The 21,971-nt window shown below is 42.8% G+C and overlaps 3 protein-coding genes across 3 annotated transcripts in view; 1 reads left to right on the top strand and 2 right to left on the bottom strand.

Annotated features, from left to right (window-relative positions):
• Nucleotides 1-12,223, bottom strand: part of rims3 (regulating synaptic membrane exocytosis 3) — a 31,413-nt gene extending 19,190 nt beyond the window's left edge. The window contains exons 1-2 of the mRNA XM_086015120.1: nt 12,051-12,223; nt 5,319-5,633 (exon numbers count right to left, since the gene is read on the bottom strand). Of these exons, the coding sequence (XP_085871246.1) occupies nt 5,319-5,583 (265 nt within the window). The 5' untranslated portion in view covers nt 5,584-5,633; nt 12,051-12,223. The remainder of the gene's footprint in view (nt 1-5,318; nt 5,634-12,050) is intronic.
• A 175-nt stretch (nt 12,224-12,398) lies between these two features.
• nup42 (nucleoporin 42) lies at nt 12,399-16,685 on the bottom strand. The gene is made up of 7 exons (XM_086014848.1): nt 15,647-16,685; nt 14,666-14,900; nt 14,473-14,561; nt 14,312-14,388; nt 14,126-14,212; nt 13,861-13,960; nt 12,399-13,669 (listed from the first exon to the last, which is right to left on the bottom strand). The coding sequence occupies exons 1-7, from the start codon at nt 15,798-15,800 to the stop codon at nt 13,170-13,172; spliced, it is 1,242 nt and encodes a 413-aa protein (XP_085870974.1). The 5' UTR covers nt 15,801-16,685; the 3' UTR covers nt 12,399-13,169.
• hdgfl3 (HDGF like 3) lies at nt 15,915-21,888 on the top strand. The gene is made up of 6 exons (XM_086014849.1): nt 15,915-16,359; nt 17,253-17,329; nt 17,547-17,685; nt 17,762-17,911; nt 19,371-19,517; nt 19,840-21,888. Exons 1-6 carry the CDS (start codon nt 16,273-16,275, stop codon nt 19,858-19,860), a joined length of 621 nt encoding a protein of 206 aa, XP_085870975.1. The 5' UTR covers nt 15,915-16,272; the 3' UTR covers nt 19,861-21,888.
• Nucleotides 21,889-21,971: the final 83 nt, after the last annotated feature.

The raw sequence follows: 21,971 nt of genomic DNA, 5'->3' as shown, positions 1-21,971 counted from the left end.
CGAGCTCGGCAAATACACACATTCCAATCTACGGGCTGTCTGCCTTGCGTCCATGAATCTAAACCCTCCTTAGTGCGCTGAATCTCAAGAGCGGTCGCCCTCCGTGCGAAATCAACCTTTGCGGCCGCGGATAAGCCTGCGCAGGAGGTAAGACTGGCTAGCCTAGCGGAGGAGTGAGTCACCCATTGAAAAGCTGCGGAAATACTTTGTGAGCTCCTTTTTCTGCGCTGCTAATAATAGCAGGCAATAAATAGACGGCAAACAGACCCCCAAAAAAAGAAAACGCCCGCCACAAATCCTTGAATTGGGAATCTATCTCCACGTTGAAAGGAACACGGGAGGGCAAAGAGAGCGCAGCCAAGACGGGTTAGCGCTTCACGCTCGGATTTGTGCACGTTACGTAACACCGGAAATGTTCATCGGACAAATTCGCGCGCGGTAGCGCTCACCGTTTCCAGCCTTTGCAGTGAGCGAAGCGCTGCGGGGGGGGGGTTGGGTTTCGGGTGTCTTTTCTAGGGCGCGTCCCTTGTCGCGCATGTGGCGGGAGTTGCTCAGGCGATCAATCAACTCCCACTTACGTGTAACGACGCGATTCAAAGCATTCCGATTTCAAGCCTCACGCGCTACATTTCAACAATTTCGTTCATTCCGCGGCATTTGTTGGCAATCTCTACTTGACTGGCTATCGATATCGGCCTTTTTTACAAATCTGATGGCCGATAATGAATCCATTTAAAACCGCGTTAACTTCAAGGAAGTATTTATTTAAGAGATTCTACTGACCCTTGGCAACATTCTGCAGCTTTTTGTTTTTGTTTGAAATCAAAACAAAGATAAGTGAAATTTGAGTCATTTGGAAATTGGAGCTTTTTTTACTGTGGAAAATATAAGGGGGGCTATTGTTTCAGTTTTCATTTCACTTTATAAGACATGATGATGACGCTGGGAGCTCCCTTTTTGTTGGAATTTTACAACAAAGATTGGCAAAAATGTATAATAACAATCAACATTCTGCAAATCTGAAATACGCTCGAATACATTTAAACAAAGTTAAGAGTTGTAATTTTTTTGGGCTATTTTGACACCAATATTTTGCCGGAAATGAATATCGGCTCCAAATATCGGTTATCGGCCTCCTTGACTACTAATAATCGGTATCGGTCCTGAAAAAAAACATAATCGGCCCGTATCTACATCATATTGACCCCTCATTTGACTGTTTTGCAAAGCTTACTGTCGTTATCTTAAAACACAGGCTCGCTTCAAAAAAACACTTCCAGGAGAGTTTGTTTCACAGAGATGTTTGCGAACGGACCGAAAAAAAAAAAAAAATGCAGCGTGACCAGAGCATAGCCCGCGGACACAATAACACTCAAATATTACCTTCGCAATGCGCTTTAATAGTATTCATCTCCACTCATTTCATTAAGCCTCCCCTTTAAAAGCTGTTATTTGATTTTATGATCACTGTGACGTAACGCCAGGCAATTTTTGACGCTTTTTTTGCCCTAATGTTTGACAAAAAAAAAAGACACCCGGCGCGTATACTTGACCGGCCCGCGTCAGTCAATGGATGCACCTGCCGTTGAAAACGTGGCTGCCTGACAACCGAGCAGATTTGGCCGCTAATGACCCCCCAGCAAGGAATGTGAAAAATGACCCTGATTGAAATTGACTGAGTTAGGAAGGATGTTTGCGTGTCTGATTTTCAGCTCCTGCGGCTGAAACAAACAGGTTGGGAGAGACTCTTACCGGGTCATTGGATAAACAGACTTGTTTGTGGGAAATGTTCCCACTTTTGGGAGGAAAGGCAACTTTTAGGAGCATAGGAACATCATTCAATGTATGGAGATGATAAATCATATGATGGTGCGTTGGATATAAATCAGACAAAATTTATGTTTGATCTGAGTGCGAGTACAGCGGTCAATAGCGCATTTTAATTAGCGGTGGCTTGACGTGTCCCGAAACATATTTTTGGTGCTGATTTATAAAAATGTCTTTACTTTTTTTCAACAGGTTTTTGAGACGTTTTAATTTTTTGCTTTTAAGTTTGAGCCATAAAAGCTAGCACAATACGGATTTTGCAATGCGTCCCAATCCTAACCCAAAATCATTTCAGAAAAAAAAAATGAGGACAGGTTCTGAGTCGGCGCCAAAACAAAAAAAAACCTCCATCTCTGATTAACGAATGTAGTAAAAAAAAATATTGACCAGTGTTATTTGACAGTTAATTAAGTGAACAACTCCAAAATAAACCTGTGTGCACATATATTTCACTACTCATATATTTCTAATTGTAATATCCACCCTCTAAATGAATGTTGTTTTTGAACTGAAATGCACAGATATTTTTTTGTGTACAATTTGGAGGGATAAATAGATCATAAAATTTGGGAACGTGTAGAATTTGTACATCCATTGTCGATTTTTTTTTTTTTGTGGAAAAATTCACTCAGCAAGTGTCCAAAACGTGTTCCTCTGGCTACACCGCTAATGCCCGATACCCATAACCCCTTTCTTGTCTCTATTCAAACAAACACCTCAACTATATACCCACAAATAGACCATCTAAAGGGAAAATTGGTGTTGTGTAATTTAATTTCCCAACATTATTCCATGAGCGGCCATTTATCGTTATGCGTCTACCACGTCTCCCAATTTGCGGTTTCGCAACGCATGGCTGCCGTGGAGGTGAAGCCGAGGTGACGCCGCCATAACGAGAAGAGCCATCGAACGGGTGAAGGTGGACGCACGGGGCGCATGATCCTGTCATTTAGTTCCAGGCGAGATATGTTCTCCTGGCACATCTAAATTTAGACACCCGCCTTCCTCTTCTTCACATCCTCAGCCACAATCGGAGTCCTTATGCTTACTTTGTCCTCTGTTTGTTTTGTCAGCGTGAAGACAGAGACAACCAGCAAGAGGTGAAAATACGCAAAATGGACATCAAATCAGAAAACAGAAGCTCCTCCCCTCACGTCAACATAGTTCCTTGGCACAAGAAGACGCCAGTTGAGTTTTTCAGTGAAGATCGGAGGATACTATCTTCCTTAATTAATCGATACTATGTAGCGATTAATCGAAAATCGATTTAAAATCGATTCGCCCCGATTAATCGATTAATCGGTGGCTGCAGAACCACACTGGTGCACGGAGACAAGCATGGTGGCAATTTTTTTTTTAAATCGAATTGAATCGAAAATCAAATGGGGGCTTGAGTGAATCGTTACATCCCTAGAGGATGGACTCCCCCCAAAAAGGAATAAATCTTTGAATAGGTGAATTTGCGAATTGTCACTGTGCAGGGGAAGACCCCATGTGTATGATTCAGGATTCGGATGAATGCGTGTCCCCACGTGAATGACAGTGTGTGTTCCTGTTTACACTGCCCGTGGGACATATGGTGACTCTGTTAGCGCCGGCACCACATATGTGCGCTGGACATGTGCACGCCGCTCTTGTCACGCATCAAGTTTAGTCTGTTTACTCTCACGGAGGAGAGAATGTGTTTTGAAAATGCAAATTGAAAAGCTGGGACCGTTTTTTTGTTTTGGTTTTTTCTACATCGCCATGAAAGATGCGTGTTTACCTAATGAGAATTTAGGGGAAATGACCCTGTCAAAGAAAACTTTTTACGTTTATGTTTAACTTTTTACGAGTCACAAGTCATCATTTTAGGAGAATTAAATCAGAAGATTAGAAAAAGAGACAGCAACAACAAAAATAATGACTTTTTACACCTAATGCTTGCATATAAAATTCTACCTTCTTTTAGCCCATCGACAAAAAAGGCTTGGATTAATGATAATGTAAGATTTTTTTTTTTTTTTTTTTTTTTTCCATGGACGCAATCCTGAGCTTTTTAAAGCAAGTGAAAATGGTTTTCTGCCAAATAAAGTGCATTGGCATTTGAACCAAATCCTTCTGAACTCAGATAAGAACAGGCTATAAAATGTCACACTCTGCTGGACTTACAGAGCAGATAGCAACAACACTCAGATCAGGTTTTAAGGCTGAACGGTCTCCCAGAAATAAACACAGTCGATGTCCAGCCACATAGCGGGCAGGCAAGCAGAAAGCAAATTGTGGACATGGACACGCTGTTCTGAAAAGATCGCATGAGCAAAGTTGAAAAGAAAAAAAAGGAGAAGCCAAACTAGCCACGATGATAAAAGAAGATTAACCTTTTTTTTTTATGGTTGGAATTTAGAATGGGAAATAAATCAACCTTTACCAAACGTGACAGAATGACTCATTTTCTGACGTCATACCAGGAATAAGCGGCCATGTGTTTGCAACTGGCGACCGAGTGTTTCTGTTGCGCCGGTATGACATCTACTGTATAATTATTCCCACGGGAGACAAATGAGAACATAACGGCTCCGTGGTTATCATACATCGCCCATATGTGCAAGCTGCTGCTGCTGCTCAAGGCCCCTGCGAACATCATATTGCCGCCTAAAGCTGTGATGGAGAAAGCACAGAAGAAGCTGTGATGGGCAAGTCAAAAGTGACATGAACGAAATAAACAGCAACAAGAAAATGCCATTACAGTAAGAAAGAGCTGAAAGGTTGTGGGAGCCGTTGAATTGTACAATGTGGGACTTGAAATGCGGAAGAAGGAAAATGTGTCAAATATATATAAAATATACATAGTAGTTGAAAATGTTCCAGTTGGAGTAGTTTGAATCAATTTGAAGTGTGAATGCTATTCAATAGGGGTGCGTAACGATTAATCGAAAATCGATTCACCTGATTAATCGATTCGATTAATCGAAAATCGAGTTGATAAAGTCATCTAGAAAATGATGTCTTGATTGAATCAATTTTAGGTGTGAATGCTATGCAATAGTGATGTAACGATTAATCAAAAATCGATTCGCCTGATTTATCGATGAATCGATTCGATTCATCGAAAATTGAGTTGATAAAGTCATCTAGAAAAGAATGTTTTGAAACGTTTTTCTTCATTCCAGATGCATAGCGCATTTTGAATGTGTAGATCAAATGATGCTTTTGCGCCAAACATCATTGCGTGTTGCATTTTAGGATGGCTGCAGAACCACACTAGTGCACAGAGACAAGCATGAAAAATCGAATCGAAAATCGGGAACCGAAAATCGAAATCGAATCGGGGCTTGAGTGAATCGTTACATCCCGACTATTCAATATCCACGCAAAGAGAAGGGAGAAAATAGAAAGAGGCAAAGAGAGAAAGTTGCCTTCACCAAGGTGTTGATAAGGTGAGAAAAAAAGAAAATTGTGTTTGGCTGAAGAAAACTGAATTTAGGTAAAGGATGATGAAAATGACCGACCATGCTGGTTGAGCTGCTGCGTGCTCTTGCTCCACTGCGACAAGCCCACAATAGCCACCATCTTGGCACCCAGGCTGGAGCGCCGCTTCTTGTTACCGGCCAGCGACGCCGTCTCGGGCCCGCCGGCCCCGGGACTCTTCTCCAGGTTGTACATGGCCCCCGAGATGCTGGAGGAGCGCACCACGTTCCGAGCCGCTTCGCTCAGCCCGCTCAGGCCGCTCAGCCCGCCCGGGCTGGGCACCTCCACCGAGCTGCTCAGCATCATGGTCCTGTTGATCGAGAGGACCGGTGGGGGGCGGGAGCGTTGGAGTGGGGCTGAGGGAACGGCAAAAGACAAGGCGCGATGTCAGATCGTGCGGGCGGGAGCCAAAATGTGGGTGAAAAATACTTTAAAGTTCAAAGTTCCTCAGTTAGCGAGCATCAAGGCGTTAACCGCAATCTGCAATGAATGGAAAGCAAACATATCCTGGAAAATCGGCTTTTTTTCGAATCGGCCCAAAAGATTAATCGGGCGGGCCGATTTAATCGATTGATATTAGCCATTCTAAAATTGGCAAAGAAAAATGCTAATTGTTTTTGTTGTTGTTTTACACATGACCACTTTACAAGATAATGACATTCAAAAGAAGTTATTTTATTTATTCGTTTATTTATTTTAAATCGGCTGATTAATCGCTTATCAGAATTTTATTCTGCCAAATATTGGAACTGAGTTACGGTAATTGTTATTCTATTTTTTTCTAGTTGGGCGAACCCAAATTCTAACCCTCTAATAAATCCACATCAGCCAGGCCCTATTTCCGACAAAAGTTTAAACACCGAGGAAGCAGATATGACTTCCTCCTCCGAAGCCTTCCAAAATAACTTCGAGTAAGTGCTGAAGAAAGAAGACAAAGGTCAGTGGGAGGCAAGAAATATCTGCGGTCGCACAAACACAAATGTCAGGGATGGCCTGCTGTTGTCGGGCAACCTTGTCAGCTGCTGTTTGTCTCCCGTGTATCCCTGGAATCTTTTTTTTTTTTTTTTTTTTAAACAGTGACAGTGGAGCCGTTAGCCACTGGGCTGCGTGTGTTGTCCATAAATGAACTTAATTGTAGCCTAAACCGCACATGAGTTCTATCGTAGCATTCCAAGAATTTGTGTCGTGTCTCCCAGAGTCTTCAAGCGCTTTTTTTTTTTTTTTATCTGATTTTCATTCTATATTACGTCAGAATGCCCTTTTTAAAAATTCCCCGTGTCACTTGTAACATCTTCACTACACCTCCTTGTGCCAGTGTCGCCCTTCTACTGAACCTTATCGCCGCATCTCGTGCGTGTGAAGCTCATATAGATCAGCAGCGAATCACTCTTCTAACGTATGCCGACTTATTGAGGAGGCCAAATTGAGGCAAACGATGCCGTCTGAGTGTGTGCAAACATTTTTTTTTTTTTTTTTCCCCTCGCACACCGGCCAATAGTTGTACGGACCGATGCGCATATTATTTATGCTACAGCACTCATTCCTGTAGCAGGATGTCTTCAATAATACATATACTGTAGAGTGAATTTGCCCTTAATACGTCCTTCGGAATTAAAACTTTGACGGGAACGCAATGTGCTGTGGTGTGCGTTTGAGAGGTTTGTGAAAGACTACAAAAAGTGTTCAAACCAAACATATATTTTGTTGTTGTGTTGACAGCAGGCCCACGAGTTGAAACACGGCATTCTGATTAATAGTGCGTGTGCGCAATATGAGTTAAGCAGCAAAACGCACCCGTTTTTAGCCATCTCAGGGGGCGGCCATTTTGTCACTTCTGTCGACTGAAAATGACATCACAACTGATCAGAGCTCGCCTGTTTTCTAAAGCTGAGCCGCGATTGGTCGTTACCTGAGCCCCGAGCAGTTGTGCTGTCATTTTCAGTCGACAGAAGTAACAAAATGGCCGCCCCACACAGACGGCTAAAAACGAGTGGATTAACTCTTATTCCACAAACGCAGTATTTATCAGAATGCCTTGTTTCAAATAATGGCCTTGTATAAAACATATTCTTGAAAAAAAATGTGTTTGGGTTGACTTCCCCTATTAGCTGTTGTTTTGACAAATTTGATCATGTCATTGACCCCAAGTCGGATGATGACATCCTGCTCTCGATCAAGCAACTCATTCGCTGCGATTGGCGAAATTACTTGTCTTTTCACAGTCCAGCCAGTCAATCCCAGGAATTTATTGATATTTTTACAATTTTTTTCAAACGTTAGGGTCAAAGAGGGCCTGAAAATGTCTGCCAGTGAATGTCTAGCTTGAATAATGCTATGCTAACAACATGCTAATGCTAATAACAGATGCTTTTTGGTGATGAAATATGCATTGTTTATTCCCTTTTGTTCCAACGTGTCAGTTTTTGAGTTCAGGTCAACGGGGAGCGACAAATTAACTTGAGAACCGGCATACGGTGCGAAGAAGTAGTAAAAAATAGTTGATATACGTAAGGGGGCTACAAATATTTTGAAAAATGTTTTTGACATGGTCTTTCTTTTTCATTACTGCAAGTGGGCCGAGAACGGACATCCCCCCGCGATAACGGGGGTTCACTCTATACTTAAAAAAAATGATGGCTACGTACGGTAATAAATGAGGAATTATTGCTCTGAAATGGGATTATGGACGAGACTTGGGGTGTGCCACAGTGCCCCCTGGCTGACTTGCAGCATGGCAGGTTTGGTCGGAAGGAGACAAGATCTGTCACTGACGGCATTAGTCACCGGGGAACTCGGCCATGAGTCGGGAAAGCGCTCGTCGTCATCCGTCACGTCACTGTTAACCCAGTTTCCCTCCATTCCATTTGTTTTATTTCTATCTTTCCAGCACCCCACCCCCCCCCAACCGCTGCTGCTGACTCACTCATTTTGACGTCCTTTCATTTTGTTCTGCTGTCAAACGGGAGAAAGAACGTGTGGTGGGGGGGGGGGCGACACCGTTTCCCTGCTCAAACGTATTTATTTGTCGTCATGAAAAAGATGCTCGCGTCCATTTTGGGCCGTTTGACCGACAGCTGAGCAGGGCGTGACAACATTTGAGTGCGGGGAAAACGGCTTGAGAAAAGGACTTTCAGAAGTGCACATTTAATGCTTGAACATTTCCACCCACTGTAGGTGGCCCAATATTTTTGTCCACCTGGCGTATGAAGAGATACGCACTGTAGGTGGTCTCACTTCAAAAGGCTACCCGCGCGCATCCCCGGGGGTATCGATTCACTGCGGGGAAGAGAACGCTGTATCGCTAGCTCAGCTGAGCGGGGATTAGTGCGTAAAATAGGGCCGAGCAAATGAGCATTTAAAACGATACGCACGGAGAGAAGGAGATTTGATGATTATCATGGAGGAGGCTCCGTTCCAAACGTTTCACAATGGAGACTGGAGTCATCACTTTTGCCACAGATTGGCTGTAGTGTTTGTGTATGGCTTGGTGCAGCAATGGAAGCAACCAGTGCAGATCGCTGATTATTACTAGACATGAAAAGGCCTCATGAATGACTGGGTCCGTTTTTAAGTACAGTTTCGCGGGTGAAAAAATATGTGGGGAAAAAAAAAAATCATCATATGAAGTGACATATACGACATAGAAGATAACATTTACCTGTCACATTAAAAAAAACAATTGAAAAAAATAAATAAATAATCGCCAAAATAATTCATATACACAAAAAAAATCTCATTTACACCAAGAAAAAAAATCTCACACACTCCTCCAAAAAAAGCTCTTAGCCACACCCCCACAAAAAATCTCAAATTCAAACAAAAAAAACTCATGCGACAAAAAACTCTCATGCACACAAAATCTATCACTCACAAAAAAAACAGTTACCAGAAAACATATCACATTCACCAAAAAAACTCTCACACTCCGCCCAAAACCATGATCTCTCACTTCTCCTCAAAAAAGTTCACAAACTCTCACAAGTTACTTAAAAAAACTCTCACAAACTAAGAAATCTCACACACATACAGATAAACCAACAAAGCCTCTCACATAACCCCCAAAAACTCACTCACACAAAAACTCTTACACTAACATAAAATAAAAATATATCAAACATGCACATCAAACTTATTTGGACAACCCTCATACACTGCCTAAAAAAATTATCATGTCACCCTCCCCCCCAAAAAAAGACTCACACACACTAAAAAACAACAACAAAAAGAACAAAACGTCTTAAATATTTAAAAAAAAACTCACTCATACAAAAACTCACACACACCAAAAAACCAAAAAACAAAAAAAAAAAGTCATGTGCTTAAAGAAACTGGATCTTGTCAGCAATGTACACATTGCAGCAGCACGCGCAGTAAATATTCAGGAATCGGGACTATTGTGTCTCATTAGCTCGTCTGGTTGGAAGAGGGGAAGTGAGCCTCATGCCTCATGGACCCATTTGTGAGGTGCAACAGCACACATGCGCACACACGTGAATGCCTATGACCGACGTTTTAAAAGGAGAGCAGAGCAAGTTTAGAGAAATATCTTATTCGAGCAATGACCATCGACACTGTTAACCGTCTGTAAAGTGAAAATAGAGATGTCTTCAAAATTTGACACAGCGCACAAAAGGAAAAAAGGTGACGCTTCTTCATTTAGAATCCTTCCTACACCTGGGCTAATTTCACTGGCAAGTTGTTTCATTTGTGTGCAGCATAAGAGCTAAATGCTACTTACCCATGTTTGCTTTAAAACACACCAATTCAGCCACGTCTGCAGACATAGACACTTTTCAGGGTCTTTAAAGCGGAAATCAACCCAAACATTTTTTTTTTTTTTCAAGAATATGGTCCCCGCAGGCCCACTAGTTGAAAAGAGGCATTCTGATAAGTATTGCGTTTGTGAAATAAGAATGAATCCACCCGTCTTTAGCCATCTCCAGGGGCGGCCATTTTGTCACTCCCGTCAACTGAAAATGACATCACAACTGCTCAGGGCTCAGGTAACGATCAATCACGGCTGACCTGTTTTCTGAAGCTGAGCCGTGATTGGTCGTTAGCCCCGAGCAGTTGTGATGTCATTTTCAGTCGACAGAAGTGACAAAATGGACGCCCCCCCGTGATGGCGAAAAAAGGGTTGGATTAACTCTTATTCCACAAACACAATATCTATCAGAATGCCTTCTTTCAACTAGTGGGTGTTTGCATAGAACATATTCTTGAAAAAAATATGTTTGGGTTGAACAAAGTATTTGTTCTTCATGACTTCCCACTACTTTCTATTTTCACAATAACAGTGTAAGACCATGTGCTCTCGATTCATCGTTGTCGCTGTTTTTTTTTTCTCCACACATGGAGCTCTACAAGACAGGCTTTCCACAGCAGTATCTTGAGTCTCTTTCAGTTTGCCAGCCTCCGTGGATTACACAGAGGATCAAGTGGGAGTCAGGCGTTGGATTTCAAGAGTTAAGCACGTGGATAATTATCCTCTTTCTCCCTTTTTTTAAGAGCCAAAAAAGTGCCTGCTTTCCTCTGAGCCAGTTTAAGCAGTCACGCAATTCTCTGAGCTTGACAGCGGCAAGTGTCACAAATATCAGAAAGGCTTTTCTTTTTTTTTTATTAATTCAACACAAGTGTTGACCTCACTCACTCACCACCCACAGATGGGAGGTCGAGGAGTGATGTCTGCATGCATGGGTTCCTGTGTGTGTTTTGTTCGTGCGCGTGTGCGCCATCTGATATAAATCTCACACCTCAGCATGAGCTTGGCCCAGCCCGTCTAGTGCTTGGCGGAGAGGACGAGCCATCTGAAAAGTGTGTGCTGGTAATGTGCTTATATAGAATAATATGCTTATGTGCTCTGCCCTCCCTTTGCCTGACACACTCACTCATATCCATACACACACACTCATGTAAAAACACATCATAAAAGAAATAAAGCGGACAACATTTGACTCCGCTGTACTTGGTAGTGATATTTTTTCTTTAGGACATTAGTCATTTGATGTTGTCAAGATTTTCAGATGGAGGTGGAAATGTACGTGCATTTTATCAATAAATGTGATTATTTTCAAAATGTGGATGGTAGGATACTTTTTTTTCCTTCTTTTTAATTATTTGCACCAAAACAATGGGACCGATTCGCATTTGTCATCATTTATAGCTTATACTGGTCCACCCACTTGAGATCAAAGTGGGGCGAATTCGGCCGCTGATCTAAAAATGAATTTGACAGATAATCACTCAGATTTTCCTGTGGAAAAGCGGTGGGAACACAGACAGTTCTCCGGACTGTTCCGAGCTCCCTCAAAAACATTGTTACATACAAACAAAGCCATTTGTGCCGTGTACGGTTTCCAAAATTTCAAGATTTCAACCATTACCACCTGCATTTTTCTTGATTTAAAACAAGCTGGTAAGATAAAATACATATTGTTGCAGTTTGTAGCACCTGTAACCAAAGAATGACAGTCTCAAATATTTAATTTGTGCAATTTTTGGGTCACTTTACGATACGTCTTCAAATTTCATGGTGAAAGAATGACATTTAGGTTTTTTGCCTTCTTCTGACAAATGTCAAAACGGGTCAAATTTGATCCGAGCGAATAGAAGGGTTATAACTCATTTAAAATGCAAGACAATCCGTTTTCGCAGCCACGCATTATTCTACAAGGCGAGCCCAAATTAAAGATGCTCGGCTGATCACGTGCGTTGTATCCCAGTGACAGCATATTGCATCGTGCACAAATGTGGTGCTGAAACTGAGCACTTACCACAAGGAGAGGAGGCGAAGAGGAGCTGTGCAGGTCGCAGGTTGTCAAATGTTGTTGTGCTTGTGCCCCGCGTGGATCAATGTCATCGTTCGGGTGCTATTTTGGCGCTTCAAAAAGGAAAAACGCTTTGCACGGCTTCTCCGCTCTGCACTGTGCTGGCTGTGCGGCTGCTGGAGCTGCAATCCAAGGTGGGGTTGAGCCGAGACGAGCCGAGGGGGCGCTGCTGAGGAGGAGAAAAGAGGAGTGGGAAGGCAGCGAGATGGACGCCGCCGCGGGCAAACAGCGACATCGTGTGGCCTTGTGTGTGCAATTCAAATGAATGCACAGGAAGAGAAAACGCACCATAAATTAGTTTGTCATTGCGTTTTAATCGAACACAAAAAAATGACATGTTCAAATTTTAGACTCGCAGCCTGAATACAAAAAATGTACGTAAAATATTTAAGTGCGAAATTGCTTCAAAAGCGTTGCCTTCTGGGCTTTCTTGGTGTAAAATTGACCGTGATATCTGCTCTCCACCTCCTTTATCGAGTGTGACTCCACTAGAGGGCATAAATTCCATAAACGTCACTATCTGACAACCTTACACAATATAAAACCACTTTACGTAGCATTTTTTTTTGGTATTAATTATTCTTACTGTCAATGTGTTGCTATGATAACCCAATCCGACATACACAAGTGAAATATGTATTTAACAACGTAACCAGCGCAAAGAGTCACTACTGCAAACATAAATCTATAAGGCTGAGGATCAATATTCTACTCCCAACAGGCAAACCACAGTGGCACAACACAATTAAATGTTCCACTTGCAAAGCCCTTCTGTTGTCTGCGGCGGCACCGAAGCGGGCCCGAGTGGAATGAGACCCCTATCAAACATTAATAGCGCCAATGAATCCCAATCAGCTCACTGGCATGCCTAAGTGAGAGGCCACTCAAGCGGTGGTGGGCACACCCGTTTCTGTCATCCGTCAACAAAGCAATAGAGATCAACCATGTGCAAGTTGGTACCACTTGAAAAGGACGCGTGGGTCGATCTTTATTTATTCTTTCATATCTAACGCAACAACTTAGCCATCTTAGCCACTTGACTGTGATCACAAAATACTTTGCGCATCAAAGCCGGAGCATTTCAGCAGGAGGCGGCTTCAAAGGAATCTGTCCCAAAGTGAACCGCTGTGCTTTGAATTGAGCCAACTCTTCAGGGGTCAGTTCGCTCTCGGGGGAGAACAGCACGTCCGAGGCGCCGCCAGCTGAGCCCGCAGAAGAACCGGACTGTCCGAACAAACTTCCCGGAGGTGCCACGGACCCAAAACCGCTTCCAAATGCGCCTTTGTTGTTGTTGGCAGTGGAGGAGAAGCTGAAGCCGGTGGCCGAGCCAAACCCTGAAGAAGAAGCCGCCGGCTGGTTGCTGGACGGGGTAGCGAAGGAGAACGATGCAGCTGAAGGAGCACCAGAACCAAAAGCAGACGACGAGGAGGGGGTAGCAAACCCCGTCGGGGGTGAGATGGCACTGCCAAAGCCTGGTGTGGATGTTGGCGCTGCTGAAGAGCCAAATCCACCTGCTGGAGCGGCAAAACTGAAAGTGCTTGCTTCGAATGGTGCTGCTCCAAATCCTAAATTTAAAAAAAAAAAAAAAAAAAAAGAAAAATCGTGAACCAGCGCAATGAGGTTGCGACATTCACTTTTCATATGTAGGGTGCGCTCGCTCCCATTTTAAAAATCAGGTTCAGGCATTTTCAGAGGGTCCAAGGTACACTGAATTAAAACAATGGCAGGTTATTGCAGGTTTGACCTTGGCAATTACCTTTACTGCCCAAACCAAACGAAGATGACCCAAATCCAGAAGCTGTGGAGCCAAAGCCACTCGACGACACCTGATGTGATGGATTTTTCAGTTCTGCAAGCTACAAAAAAAAAAAAAAATGCAATCAAAACCTCAGTTACTGTGCCTAGACGCTTTATAGTGGTACCTAGACTTACGCTACGAGTCTTTTGAGACGCACAGAAGTCAAGACACCACTGTATATTAAGTATGGAAATATGTTTGATGGTTACAATGTGCGTCTCACCAAAGCTGCACGAGTGGATGGATTCATTAGCAGCAGCTCCTGGACTCTGCTTCTCCACTGACTGAGCAACAGATTGATGCCATTCAACTAAAAGACATGGAGGAACCACAGCACATTCATACTTGCAACAGACAGATACAGTGAGATAACGACACGTCACTTTCCAAATGAAAATACTACACGTACATAACTCTGCAGGTCTCCTGATGCTTTGGTGGAGTAATATTCCAGTCTAAGTTCTTCTGGAGAGAGATCAGTAAAACCTACAAAGGGGAGAAGGTCGGCGTAAATCACCGTGTTCGCTCTCAAAAAAAATATATAATATAGATGATGTATTTGCTACAAACCAGATAAATGTGTCTTGAAGCTACAATAACATGAGAAGCCCCATTGACCCGAGCTCTCCCAACTTTTCATGTCGTTCTGAATGATCTCCCTGGATGATGGGGAAAAGGACACGTACGCAATTGTTGTATTTAACTAAAATTCAATCGTGTGAATGTATTTTAAAGTACTGTACATCACAAAAAGCAGACTCACAGTTTCTGTTCATCATCTTCTTCACCAGCTGCCGTTGCTTCTCTTCCACCACCTCCCCTCTCAAAGTTGTTATTGTTGGTGAGTGCTGAAAATCTGTTTTGAGAAGAAAAGCTAAATTCGGAGCTCTTCACGTCCTGTCCTCTCCCACCCCACTGATCGCTCCCGCGGGAGGGCTGTTGCTGGTTGAAGCCTCCTTTTTGCTGAGAGGGATTCACCCATACTTTGTTGCCATACACTGAAACATACACACGCCAAACAAATCAATATTGTGGAATCCATGAAGTATCCGCCACAGACTGACTTCGGCAGTGGTCACTCAACGAGCTACACCCGCTACAAATCTCAGACAGACATACACTGAAATTTACACGTGACAAACGGGTGGTATGAACCTCGAAGGTGACTAAATGTATGTTCAAATCCTTATAATAATCTGAGTTTTTCTGTGATTCTGCTGTATGTCATTTGCATACACATTTTTGGGACCCACCGCTATCTTGGTTACTTGGGATATTAAGTGATTAGCGTCCAGTACTAATTTCACTATTTCTATCGACTACAAATGCCTCTACGTGGTGCTATATTCCTTATGTATTTTAACAATGTGTTTTTTTTTTCTTATCATGTTTTGAGTGCCAAATTTTGTAATTTGACTTTGGAATTAATTAATTAAAAACAATTAACATCATTATTATAGGTTGTCAGTTTCTTTGTTAAGCAAGCTTTCCAACGATGCCGACCTTTTGTAAATAGGACAAAGAATAAGAAAGTTATTACAATTAACAAAATAGAAACTAGTGGAAAGACTCATAACTTTCTTAATTTTTATCAGAGGAGAATTATACAGAACTTGTTGATTTGGAATTGCCTTTAAACGATATGTCTTATAATACTGGGTTGGTGTAAATGAGTTGTTATTTGAAATTTTACACAAATTTAACACTTTAAACTCCTTAAACTACTTAAACTACTGTCCTGTACCTCCACCTCCTCCTCCTCCTCCGCCTCGGGAATGCTGTGGAGCTGAAGAGCGGCTGTAGTTGTTGTATCCTCCACCGCCTCCTCTCGGATGCTCGTTCCAGCATTTATCGCCGTAACGACAACGGCCCTGAATAAAAAAGTTACACACTGTCATGCTTTTTCGGCTTTTGAGTCAGCAAGGCCAAATGTTTTCGTCTTTCCACTCAAAGTCGCAGGGCTATGACGTCACTATTTCTTCTTCTCGCTTCTGAAAGCAAGCACCGACTGGCGCTTACTGTCCCCTAACGGACGGCGTGTGAAAGGCAACCTCAACGCTATCTACTCGGTGGAGGCGCGTCCGTCGGAGGGAAAAGCGGGATTCAATTTCAAACCCCGGCCACAGGGAACCAGTGCCATCGGATTGGGCGACGCGATTTAAGGGAAAAAAACGGACAACGATAAATATATTTTTTTTAAATCACGTCAAAGGTCGCGTAGTCGCTTATTTCGCGCCGAAAAAAGACGAGTGGCGCGCTCTCTCCGTTGATTTCTTTGAAAAACGACGCCGGGTTCAGGTGTGGTGTCTTATCGTGTTCCAACTGCCCTTTTCGCTGCTCTGACGACGCCGATTTTTGCGGGGAAAAAACATGCCGAGGTCCAACAGGCAGCGGGAGTACAAACCAGGAGACCTGGTCTTCGCCAAAATGAAGGGCTACCCGCACTGGCCCGCCAGGGTAAGCGCCATTCCGCCACCACCACTGTGGAATATGCCAGGCTTTTTGTTTTTTCATTGAAACGATGCTTGTTTGGACGAGAGGCCTACTAGCTTGCGCGTCTTAGCCTACCGCGCTTTTTGCTTAGCTAGGTCGCTAGTTAGCATACACACACAGGCGCGCGCGTATCTCTTCGCTTAAGCCATATTCGAAACACAAGTAGCGTTACATTTTCGTGCTTGTTGTATCCCCAAGCGTAACTTGACTAACGCCCGCGCAGCACAACAAGCCGTTTGTAGACGCTGGAAGACTACGTCAAATGAGTTAAAGTAGCACCAGCCCCTTATAAACACGTTTTTAAAAATTCGGCGTGTTTGTGCTTTGTTTTCGTTACGTTCGAGTCGAGAAGTGTTGGTGGACGATATTGAGTTGAGTGGGTTAGCAGCGAGGTTGACACTTGTTGCAACAATACAAATAGAGGTGGCAATACAGTTATCCAATCTGTGGGTCGCGAATCCATTTTTATGAGATCAAAGTAAAATGCTGGAAGCGTTTCTATGGGTCAGTGATAGTGGTGCTCAAACTATTTGCACCAAATAATACTAAAAAATACTTGGCTCTCTAAGTACCGCTATCATGGTCAACATGAAAATACTCTAGCGCTGTAGTCATGAAACTCGAGACAGAGGTTATTATATTTAACATTGTAATCTACTGTAATACACATGTTGTGTGTAAATATTGGAAACCAATCAAGTAATGACCCCAATGCAATGTGTTGTACAAAAGTAATATCCTACCTAAATATTCAGAATGTTTCTGTACAGTATACGTCCTTGTCACAGCAATCCATGATTTATTCTCATAAGACTCTCACAGCATTATTAAACGTGGTGCTGCTGTCCTGTTTGCAGATTGACGAGTTCCCAGAGCGAGCAGTGAAATCGCCCTCCAACAAGTACCAGGTGTTCTTTTTCGGGACGCACGAGACGTAAGTAACGTCGTGACAGTCCAGCGGCTTATTGCGTTTGCCTGATTACAAAATAGTGAATTAAACAAAAGGCAACAGATTAATTCTACGTCATTATGTATTATATGATTTTACGAGAAGTACTCACAGTAGAGAAACAACTTAACCATTGTGCAGAGGTTTTGCTGTGTTCTAAGTCCACATAATGAAGGTTTGACATGAGCGTTTGGTGTTTCAGGGCATCCCTCGGGGCCAAGGACCTGTTCCCGTACGACGAGTGCAAAGAGAAGTTCGGAAAGGCCAACAAGAGGAAAGGCTTCGCCGAGGGCCTCTGGGAAATTGAGAACAATCCCACCGTCACGCATGAAGGCTACAAGGTGAGACGCCGCTCTTTTCCACTTGGCTCAAACGTAAATATTCAAATGTTACAAACGAGCACGAATATGCTGGTAGTCATCAAAGAAGGACGACGTGTCCGAGGAGGCCGCCGGTTCGGAGAAAGCCGACGCAGAGGGCAGCAGCGACGAGGACGAGGGTGCCCTGGTCATTGACGAGAAGAACGACAGAGGGGGAAGCAAGCGCAAGGCGGACGAGTCGGCGGAGGTGAGTGTCTCGCATTTGCCCATTTTTACAACATGAGAGGCTCCACGGCCGCACAGGAAAAGAGTTGGCGAGTGTGTATTTACTGAGGTTGTGGTGGACTGATTACATGCATGATAATATCCACCGACAATTGCAAGCCTCCTCCAGATGTCCGTTTTAGTCCCAAGACTGAGGTCGCAGTGTATCCAGACTGTCTGAAAACGCAAAGTGTAGTAGTAGACAAAATAGAAACTGCTAAGCCAACCGTTAGCTTATCTGCTAATTAGTTTCAAACGCTTCATCTTGTTGTCGTCAATGGCACGAGCTTCAAGTTGCCTCCTTATTGGCTGTAAGTACATGTATTTGACATTGTGACATTGAACAGGTTCAACACTTAGCACATCAGGTTTTCATAATAATAACAATATAATATATAATTGTGTCATCTATTTAGTAATGTCTATGAATTCGGTATGAAGGGTTCGGTTCAGCAACAGGTGGATTTTTATTTATTTATTTATTTGAAACCCCATAATTATAAATTACAACGCATGGTAACATCCACATTGCTGAAAAACAACAAAATTAAGATTTCTCAAAAACCTCATGTGGCAGAAAAAAAGTGAAGCCATTTTTTTAAATTATTATTTTTTTATTTTTTTTACAGTGTCAAAACTATGTTTAGGGACAGATAAAACCATCTCTGATTAATATTAGTTGACCAGTGTTATCGTTATGTGAATAATTAAACATGACTTGAGTGTGGGCGGCACGGTGGTCGACTGGTTAGCATGTCCGCCTCACAGTTCAGAGGTCGTGGGTTCGATCCCGGCTCCGGCCTCCCTGTGTGGAGTTTGCATGTTCTCCCCGTGCCTGCGTGGGTTTCCTCCGGGTACTCCGGTTTCCTCCCACATTCCAAAAACATGCATGGTAAGTTGATTGGACTCTCTAAATTGCCCCTAGGTGTGATTGCGAGTGCGGATGTTTGTTTGTCTCTGTGTGCCCTGCGATTGGCTGGCGACCAATTCAGGGTGTCCCCCGCCTACTGCCCAAAGACAGCTGGGATAGGCTCCAGCACGCCCCGCGACCCTTGTGAGGAGAAGCGGTACAGATAATGGATGGATGGATGGACTTGAGTGTGTACACTTAAAACACTGATAATGATTTATTTATTTATTTTCCCCTCAAACCCATCTTCAATTTCTAAAGTGGGAAAGAACCCATACATGAGGAAAAAAAAAACTGTCTGTGCTTACTGCTCTTAGGTTTTAGTGTTGGCCACGGGTGCTTTTCAAGCACAGTCAAGCAGGAAAATCAGCCGTAGCACACACCACCACAGGATAATCATTTAAAATAATCTTTGAGGGCCATCCAAAAATCAAGCCTCTGCTGGCTTTAATCAAAAGAGAAGAAAAACTGATCAAATGTGTCTACCAGCATGTTTGCGCCCCACTTTATCAGCCTGTCCACTCTCTGTCAGGGGTCGCCCAAGCGGCCGAAGGACGCCGACGCCGGGGCCGCTTCCGACGTAGACAACGCTAAGGTAGAGGGCAAGGTCAATGACGTGGCCGCACCCAAGGCGGGCGAGGAGAATGCCGCAGCGCCGGGAAAGCAAACGGCAGATAAGGCAAGTTATTGTAATAGCAATACTCGAGATGGTCACGAATCTTTTTTGCATCTACGTTCCATTTTTACAGATAATTAAGCATGGAGCAGAACTTTCTTGGTCAGATTAGGAATTTAGCCTTCACCGCGGATATTTTTTTTTTTTAACTCGCCCTCCGTTATTCATGGAAACTTTTTCTCTTCGCTCTTTCTGAAATGTCCTAAGATGGCGCCAAAGCCCTGTCTAATAGAAAAGTAGGACAACTTTTATGTTACGAAAGTGCTGATTTTCCTTTTCAACGATGAAAGCTAAGCCATCAGAATGTTTCTTTCTTTCCCCGCAGGCCGTGACAGAGAGCGCTTAACGTCAACCTCTTGAGTCAAGAACCCGTCGATGCTTCTCACCAGGAACAGAAGCGTGGGCGCCATAACGTGCAGGAAGCCAGATTTCACAAGTTCCATTAATATTTTCAACAACAGCAACAAAAAGCGTTTGTATGTTGGGACAAACAAATGTTCATTTGTTCAATTGGGATATCATATATCCCAATAGTAAGAATAACAATTGGATTTCAAAACCAATTGAGCTGTTTAGGGCTCGTTTATAAATGGGGATTTTGGTGTGTACATATTTTTTATTTCCAAGTGCAATTAAGTAATTACACGGCGTTGAATGCCAGGTGTCAAACATAAATAATGGCAAACAAAAAGGGTAACTCAAGATTTGAAAATAGTCTCATTTACATCCAATTATGGATATTGTAATATTGTATATGGTAAGAGAGAAAAAAAACAACATTTTCACTCATGCTTTCAGCTTTAAATTTAAGTGTTTTACTGCCGGTTGTTCCGCATTAGCTGCTCGGCGTCCTACATTAAAACACGGATACTTTCAGTTTCTATCCCGTTTACGTAATCGGGGTTTCCCAAAGCATTGCCATAACATCAACATAAAACTGTATATAAACACAAGAGATGTGCATTTACTACAGAACGAAAAGCATACTTATTTCAAATATTGATGAGTACTCAAAGACAATAGGCCTCCATTTTTTTGGGGGGGTGAAACCCTGCCATTCAACACAATAGGCGTTCGTTTTGTGTTCAGGAAAGCCTGCCATTCAAAAACATGGTCTTGTTCAGTGTACGGTGGTATTTGGTTGCTTACTTTTGGTGGTGTTGTGCTCATTGAGGGTGCCCACGTGTGAATAATTTAACATCTGATTGTGTATTGAATATATTATATATAAATATATATATATATTTAGACCCTGTCTCAGAGCGTCAATTTTAGCGTTTAATCTGTTACTACTTCTGAGGATTGTGTGTTGCGGTCATAGTCGGAAGCAGCAAGACATTCCCACATGCTCGGCCATGTTAGCATATAGCCCAGTTAAACCATTTCAAACGTTGACACTCTTCAAGATCATCTTATCCACCATTCAATATGATTAGAAACCCCCCCAAAAACAAAAAAAAAAAAGTCTTGATGTTATTGTGAACATTTGACTGCATTGCGTTCAACGATTGTAACCCGTTTTTCCATCTTCCATGTGTGCCGTATTTCCTCAAATAGTGACCCAGTTGGCCAAGTAAACGCCTCTCTCAAATAACCGGAGAGCGTGGAGCCTTGGTGAATGTTTTAAGCGAGCTCAAGCCGATGGTGGCTGTTGAAGACTACATTGATGCGCGGAGCTGGCTCGCGTTCTGTGTGGTCACGCCACAGTGTTGTGTGCAGCCATGTTGACGTCCCACAGCTTGTTGGCAAAGCCAGCTTGCCTGCTCGTCCTTCTTATGTAGCTTAAAAGTATACGTTCACTTGGCATAAGTCGTAATCACCACACAAATGCACCTTCACTTTTTGCAGTTGAGTAACTTAATGCCCAATCTTGGCCACTATTCGCGGAAATACGGTGTACTTGCTTACAAGTGTTTTGTTTTTGATAGTGAAGCATCTGTAACATGTTTGATCTCCAAAATTGCTTAACTGGAATTTGAGTCTTGCGTTTTATATATTTCCCCCCACACACACACACACTGTACTTATGTACAAGTCTTATGTTGAACAACATTGTGATGTTCTAAACAAGGAGTGTTTTATTTTGTTCAATGTGTGACGTCATTGTTAGTCCACAAGTCTTCCCCCGCAACGTGAACCCAGTGGGAGCCAACGAAGACAAAGAAAAAAAAAAAAGTGGATATAAACGTGGTCGAAATGTGACTTTGACACACGTCATGCATCGTTTTTCACTCTGCAGTTTAAAGTACACGCCGAATTGATTTGTTCTCTGAGTGTAATTGTTGCTATCGTTTTTCCCCCTGTTATTTTAATATGCTGCGCTTAGTTTAATATTGTAGCTGCTGGTCCATTTAATAAACATGTTTACTACAAAGTCATGTTTTAGCTTTGTCTGACTTGAATAGTTACATATGTTGTCAATTTACCCTTTTAATGTTTCATTGACCTTTAAGATCT

This window comes from Filicampus tigris, chromosome 18 (genome assembly GCF_054856515.1).
Source record: "Filicampus tigris isolate MCC_2025a chromosome 18, RoL_Ftig_1.0, whole genome shotgun sequence".
In the NCBI taxonomy this organism is placed as follows: Eukaryota; Metazoa; Chordata; class Actinopteri; order Syngnathiformes; family Syngnathidae; genus Filicampus; species Filicampus tigris.
This window is presented reverse-complemented; position numbering and strand designations above follow the sequence as displayed.

What these genes read in the sequence shown, in the direction of transcription:
- nup42 (XM_086014848.1), bottom strand. Translation starts at nt 15,800, where the DNA reads ATGACAGTGTGTAACTTTTTTATTCAGGGCCGTTGTCGTTACGGCGAT. An exon ending in AGGAGGAGGAGGAGGTGGAG is followed by an intron (nt 14,901 to 15,646) that starts GTACAGGACAGT and finishes TGTATGTTTCAG; the next exon opens with TGTATGGCAACAAAGTATGG. An exon ending in CAGGAGACCTGCAGAGTTAT is followed by an intron (nt 14,213 to 14,311) that starts GTACGTGTAGTA and finishes CATGTCTTTTAG; the next exon opens with TTGAATGGCATCAATCTGTT.
- hdgfl3 (XM_086014849.1), top strand. Translation starts at nt 16,273, where the DNA reads ATGCCGAGGTCCAACAGGCAGCGGGAGTACAAACCAGGAGACCTGGTC. An exon ending in ACCCGCACTGGCCCGCCAGG is followed by an intron (nt 16,360 to 17,252) that starts GTAAGCGCCATT and finishes TCCTGTTTGCAG; the next exon opens with ATTGACGAGTTCCCAGAGCG. An exon ending in TCACGCATGAAGGCTACAAG is followed by an intron (nt 17,686 to 17,761) that starts GTGAGACGCCGC and finishes ATATGCTGGTAG; the next exon opens with TCATCAAAGAAGGACGACGT.